Genomic DNA, 6,597 nt, shown 5'->3' on the forward strand with positions numbered 1-6,597 from the left:
CTTTTTTTATTCTCTCCTTTCCCTACTGGTAAAATTGAGTTTTGTCTGTATTTCTGAAACCCTCGTTAGAATAATCCCGACGGCCTGGTTTGGTGCTGCTTCGAGAAAAAGAAAGCAATGATCTGCAGCGTGTAGATCGTACACTTCCCCAACTTTCTACCCGGTTGTACGACTCCCGGTCAAATATGGCATACAACTACAGTAGTACCTTTTCTTTATATCAGGGATGCCTCTGTACCACAATTGTCGTCTGACATCCTATTGCGGTAAAAGGTTCAGTAGTACCCATTGGCAGTATCGCAAGTGCTCTGCTACAAAGCTCAGTAACAAGCCCCCGAACTCATCTAACCCTAAAGAGTAAATAATTGCTATGTTATGCACATCGTAACACCACGCCCATTGTTGGATCCGCAAAATTGCTCTATTAATATTTTTTGATTGATTCTCGAGACGGGAAAGTGTAAAAGAGCGCCCAAGACCTGCTATTTGCGCACGAATCCCGAGGAACCGCCAGTCGTCCTTCTCAACCCATTCAAAGCGCCTGTGTTGCGGGATTTGTTCAGCCAATTCTGCTTGGCATTGCGCCCGGTTTTGGAGGCCTTGGGCGGCAGAACTGTCTTTGATGGGTTCTTGGATACACCATCATCCAACACCCGGATAGTAACATCTCCAACCCGCGCGTCCTTCGGCGGCTTCTCCTTCTTGTCCAGGAATCGTAGCTTGTTGGGCTTCTTCTGCATGATAGACCTCTCCTCCGCGGGAGGTGTCGGGGGCCGAACATCAGGGGCCGCATTGAGAATATCATCGGGAAGAAGAGCGGGGAGGGCCGACCGTCGCGCATCTTGCGTGGTAGTTCCTTGAAGAGTCTCTGTGCTTTCTGACAACAGGTCCTCGGCCTTAGCTTCCTTCTTCTTCGCCAACTTCGCCTGAGATTTGCGCAGCTCATCCAATTGTTTCCGTTTGTCCCTCTTCAATTGCTCCTCTCTGTAAAGAATATCAGAATATACCCAAACATGGTACCAAAAATAAGAAATGCGCCCATCACTCACATTTGCCTAGCCCGCTCCTGCTTCTTAGCTTCCATCCTCATCTTCGACAGCTGTGCAGAGTTATCGACCGTCTCTGGGGCCTCGTCATCATCACTGCTGTCATCATCTTCATCCTGTTGTGCCTCCGTAGTCTCCTCAATAGCCGCAACCTCCGGAATTTCCGGCTCCTCGCTATCAAAGCGGAAGTGCTTCTTCGGCGCCGGCGCTGCTGAAGGTTTCTTTTCCTCCTCTTGCTGCTGCTCAGGCTCCTCAGTCGACTCCGTCATCTTCTTCGACTTCTTGTTACTCGAAGGCTTGCTCTGTGATTCCTGTGTCGTCGCCTCTAGACTGCTTCTCTTCCGCCGCTTGTTCTTGCTCTGGGTCTCAGTGGGCTCAGCGCCCACGGGCTCGGACTTGCGCTTTCCATTCGATCCATTGACTTCAGGCTCTGTCGAGGATTGTTGTTTCTCAGCGGGGAATTTCCGCTGTCTTGTTGCCGTGACCATTTTCGATGTATTTTCAGATGGGGCGCCGGAGGAGGTAGTAGTAGTAGTAGTTGTAGGGCGCAGATTTTTGGGAGAGGATTCGTCGGAGTCCTGTCGAGAAAATAACCCCTTTGCTGCTGTCACAAACTGAGAGAACATAGAGGATCTAGAAAGTCCCCCGTGTGACATGTAAAAACATGGAGAAATGTTATTGCGCTCAAAAGTCGTTCAAAAATTCAAGATCGAGATCCAGCAAATTTGGTCGGCGTCTGGGATTTTCCGAAGGCGGGCGGCTGTAAGTGGGTCGGATATAGTTTAGCAGGATGATTAGCTTCATTTTCTATTTATCAGGTTAAAAGTGCTTTAGTCTAGTATGCTGTTAGAATAGTTGTCCTGTAATTGTAGTTCTCATTAAAACGCCCATGCATGCCAAATAACCCGTGGCAAAAGACATACCCACAGCGCCAAAACGCCATCCCATCGCAAGTACATGCTTTTAAAATCCCCGACCACATCATCAATCAACACCAGTATCACCTCGCACCAATCATCTGCCTCCGCTCCATCACCTCCTCATTCGCAGCCAAGAAATCATCCTCTCCAATATCACTCGCCTCATCCCAAAACTTCCCATGCTCATCCCCATCATCCCCACTAACCGTCCACATACTCTCCCGTAGTCGCTTATTCCGTTCTCGATCCTCTTCAATCCGCTGCTCAATCTGCCGTTTATCCACACGCATCCCACTGCCCTTGGACCCTCTCGGCGTTCCATGCTTGGACCTCGCGTCACCACCACCATCACCACCAGCACCCCCTTCTTCAGCTTCCAAATCCAGATGCGCAGGGTGAGTTTCCCGATCCTTCAAGCCCGCATCAATCTCCGCGATCGTCTCGGCGGAGAGGATCTCCTTGCTCTGTAGACCGTTCAGGACTCGACGGACGTGTTTGACGTTCGCGGCCCCGGAGCCGTCGGCGGGTGCGACGCAATCAACGATGCGGAGGATGTCGCGTTGAATCATGCGGACGTAAGGCGCGTGGTCTTCTTTCGTGGCCATGTCGCAGAATTGTTCGATGAAGTACATGATGTTGGCGCGGTTGTTCATGTTGTTCTGGGAGAGAAGGAGAGTATATGTTAGCTTAATTGCGTACAGGATGAAAGAATTGGAAAGAAGGTGTGGGAGGACGCACTCTTTCTAATTGCTCCAGAATGCAAGAGTGTAGGTCCTCGTCCATGTCGCGGTATTTGAGCGCATAATGCGCTGCTTTTTGGGATGAGGTCACCGAGGCGTTAAGGTGCTGCAGCTGCGCCGTGAAGCGCATGCGCACCTCGAAGGGATCGACCATCATCTTGGTGGATGGGGCGCGGTCTGGATGTTTATATTAAGGAAGTGGAGGAAGGAAGAAGATTCGACAGCTTATAAGGTGACTAGAAGTAGTACTGATTCCATGCCGCGGCGATTGATCGAGACTGGCCGATGGATGGAGGGCCTGAATGGGACATTCCGATTGGAGATTGGAAAGGCGGTGGAATGCGATAAGGCGGGCAGAAATTGTGGGGTTCATTTGCTTGTCCAGTCATGTGCTCTGCTTTGAGCATACCATTGACATCACCGTTGTTGCTTCATGCCTATTAATTTCTCTTATGTGCCTCCGTGACGACTTTATAGTTTGGGGTAAAGGACGGATGGGTTCTTTAAAAACTATTTACACAACTGAAGCAAAAGCCTAGATACATGCCCACAACAATACCGTCGTAAGCCACTATCTGAGGCATACGACCCAAGAAAAACAAGATCCCGTTAATGAACTCCGAGTTACCCAAATTCAATACATATTTCGAAACTTATAGCAAGATATCACGACATATCACGACATGCAAAATAGGTAATCCAAATCGAGATTGAGCGTGAGATGAAAACTATATGTTTCGATGCATCGCTCAAGAGACACTTCACAGCGACTGTCGTCTTTCTATAGTGCTGGCAAGGCTGGTCCTATCATCGCTGTCAAGCAAGCCAACTTCCTCTGCCATAGTTCCCGGATTGAATGTCCTCTCGCGGAGACCTTCGTCCTTGTAGGCGTCCGGGCCGCTGACCACAGACCATACGTCTTTTTTCGTCAGCAGTCCCTGAAGTACACCTTTATCGGCGAGCAGAACATAGCGGAGACCTAGCCTCTGGAACATGCGGAGCACAATCAAAAACGTGGTGTTGCTGTTGAGTGTAATGGGCGTTTGGTCCATCCAAGGTCGAAGATCCAAGGTTTCAGCGGGATCTGCAAAGGGTTGATGGCTGAAGAAGACCTGCGTCGCACCTGACAACTCATTGTCTGACGGCTTGGTAGAGTACTTGAGAGCGTACGTTAGCTCATTGCGCGAAATGTATCCCAGTAATATGGGATTCGACGTATCGGTAACGACCGGAAACCCACGGTAAGAGGTCGTTAGGAGGAGGCCACGAAGTGAATCGATCGTATGGCCAACAGCGGTGATGACTGTCATATCATCAACAGTGGTCATCACTTTATGAGCGGGAACGTCCGGTGGAGTCGTATCATCACGGTGATCGAGGAAAGGGTACTCGTTCAGCTGGATCCAGGACTCATAGATACCGCGCTTTCCAAATATATCACCGCACCATTTAGACAACATGACTGCAATCATGATGGGAATGACATAAGTCAAAGCACCAGTAAGCTCGAACATGATGACCACGATTGATACAGTCATCCTCGTGGCGCCTCCGAGTGCCGAAGCCGCACCGATGATTGCATATATTCCAGGGGTCACACACGGGACATCTGGTTCGCATTTGCCGAACAAAAAGAATCCCGGATAAGCCTCTTGCCACATCCGAAAGGTCATTCCTAAGCCACGTCCATACAGTGCTCCGATAGCAACAGATGGAAGGATGATACCCGCGGGTATGTCCAGACCAAAGGTTAATGAGGCAAGGAAGAATCCCAGGAGAGCAGCCATAAGCAAGAGGGCGATAGTACCTGCTGACGAGGCGCCCGTCTTGCAAAGGCCGAAAGGATCATCAGTTACAGTTCCAGTCCCACATTCTGCAAACAAAGAATGAACAAGTTCTGAATTCTGAGCCCTCATAAACAGGTTCGGGAAATTGATCAGGGCGCTCAAAAGAGCGACAACCGCAACCTCAATGATAGGGCGAGCCCAATTCCGAGATCGTCGCCAGGTCGCAATCTTCATGTTCAAGCGAATGAGGAATGCCCCGTAAAGGCCACCGACGATACCAAGAATGACAAAAGGTATCATCTCAAAGCGATGCCACTCGCGTGTATACTTGACCTGGTAAAGGACGATGTTGCCCGTGCGGAATGGGTTGAGCGCGTGCAGGGTGACGGATGCAACCATGGCACAGACAAAGCTTTGCCACATTGTTTTGTCCGGGAAATAGTACGACAGTTGCTGTTCACAGATATTTAGAATCCAATTTTCCGTGATGATCTTGGAAATTTACCTCTAGACTGAACAGGACACCACCAATGGGCGCTCCAAAAGCGACGGAGACGCCCGCTGCGGCCGCTGCCGATAGCACTTCGCGTTTCCGCGCTGTACAATTAGCCCAAGAAATCCAGTAAGGGATCACGAAAAATACCTTCGTTATGATTGAGGCTATGGAATGGCTTCATCATAACACTAGCGCAACAACATGCGACATGGATTAAAGGGCCCTCTTTACCGAGCCACATGCCGGATGCGACGGACAGGCACTTGGATATGTCAGCAAGGATGCAGTGATGGGCACAGGGTCGTACATACAAGGCCCAACGATTTGATTGCAAGGGTCCAAGGCCCCATGAAATGCCTTATTACAAAGCCACCAAGGACGGTCTTGATTTCAGGAATACCGCTATGTCTTGCGTAGATGGCGTAGGTCCGAACCAGAACGCATGCGCAAATGGCAAAGAACACCTGTTTCTTGATTAACACACTGCTAAATGGTGTTCGGAGAGGCTGAAGTACAGAGTAAAGGATGTAAAAAATATACTCCAAAGCATATCCCCCACCCCGCGAGGAAACACCCAGGGCTTTCCTCCATGGTGTCCAGTCTAAACAATCAGAGATATCTGGAGTGAACCCGTTAGCAAGGAAATAGAGATATCTGAAAATAGCGGCTCACCGTCATGCCCCCAGCAGCAGAAGCTCCGATTCAAGTAGAACCTGCCACCCCCGGGGCCGGCTTTACAATAGCCAGTTTTAAGATCTGCTAACCAATCACTAGCAACATCGATACCAGCCGCAATTATCCCAACCAATACACCTGTAGCAATCAACACAATCCAGACGTTACTGGCGTCCAATAGCTTGCGTAGATATCCAACAACGCCTTGTCCGCTCGCATAGAGGAGCCTCTTCCTTTGTCTTTCTTTGGTGTATTCGAAAATCCAATCGATTGCCGTCAGGTTGTCATAACCAACTCGTCGTCCTGGGCCCTCTACATACCAGTCCAAGAAGCCCGAGTCTTTGTGCGCCAAGTTCCCATTGCCGTTGCCATTGATCGGCTCCCCTAAGGGCTGGGCGTCATCCGAGCGTTGTTCATTCCGAAACCACGAGCCAAGTCCAGTACTTGTCGCAGGCTCAGCAGAACTATTCGAGAAGAAGTTAGGAAATCGAAATTTCGAGCGCGAGTGTTGTCTCTGTTTGCGCTTGAACGAGAGGCTATGTACAGTTGTTAGCGCACGACTCCTCGAAACGGGTGCTAGGCTGGCCAGAAACTCACGGTTCACGTAGCCCGCCGCTTAAAGGTACATCGGGATGCTGTGGATCAAGGCTGCTGCTGTCCTGTGCTGGTTCATCGTCGCTATAAGGCTGGATCAGCGATGACTGGGCTTCTGACTGTGACCCCGGTCGACTCATTGACATCGCGAATAATACGTATCATAGGGACGTGTCAAGTGGCATCTCAAACAACGATGGTCGACGGGTGCCTATGAATAGCGATTGATCTCCGCGATTGATTGCGTTCCCGACCGGCAACTGGTGCCACAATTAGTTGAACCTCCGCGGCCGGGCCAGGGCGGTGAAGGCCCGCGCTGTGGGGCGGTGCCGCTCATTG

The 6,597-nt window shown here is 50.3% G+C and overlaps 3 protein-coding genes across 3 annotated transcripts; all 3 read right to left on the reverse strand.

The window, feature by feature from the left end:
• Positions 1-421: 421 nt before the first annotated feature.
• On the reverse strand, positions 422-1,874 carry BO85DRAFT_252679 (uncharacterized protein). Its single transcript, XM_025654947.1, has 2 exons — positions 1,050-1,874; positions 422-984 (listed from the first exon to the last, which is right to left on the reverse strand). The coding sequence occupies exons 1-2, from the start codon at positions 1,700-1,702 to the stop codon at positions 483-485; spliced, it is 1,155 nt and encodes a 384-aa protein (XP_025517807.1). The 5' UTR covers positions 1,703-1,874; the 3' UTR covers positions 422-482.
• A 172-nt stretch (positions 1,875-2,046) lies between these two features.
• Positions 2,047-2,863, reverse strand: BO85DRAFT_367093 (CTD kinase subunit gamma; the record flags this gene model as incomplete). Its single annotated transcript, XM_025655808.1, has 2 exons — positions 2,047-2,625; positions 2,705-2,863. 2 exons carry the CDS (start codon positions 2,861-2,863, stop codon positions 2,047-2,049), a joined length of 738 nt encoding a protein of 245 aa, XP_025517808.1.
• A 323-nt stretch (positions 2,864-3,186) lies between these two features.
• On the reverse strand, positions 3,187-6,488 carry BO85DRAFT_393829 (chloride channel protein). Its single transcript, XM_025656898.1, has 7 exons — positions 6,262-6,488; positions 5,662-6,200; positions 5,505-5,608; positions 5,301-5,453; positions 5,137-5,251; positions 4,999-5,090; positions 3,187-4,946 (listed from the first exon to the last, which is right to left on the reverse strand). The coding sequence occupies exons 1-7, from the start codon at positions 6,402-6,404 to the stop codon at positions 3,468-3,470; spliced, it is 2,625 nt and encodes an 874-aa protein (XP_025517809.1). The 5' UTR covers positions 6,405-6,488; the 3' UTR covers positions 3,187-3,467.
• Between the last annotated feature and the right edge of the window lie 109 nt (positions 6,489-6,597).

The sequence above is a fragment of the Aspergillus piperis genome (assembly GCF_003184755.1).
Source record: "Aspergillus piperis CBS 112811 unplaced genomic scaffold BO85scaffold_5, whole genome shotgun sequence".
Lineage (NCBI taxonomy): Eukaryota > Fungi > Ascomycota > Eurotiomycetes > Eurotiales > Aspergillaceae > Aspergillus > Aspergillus piperis.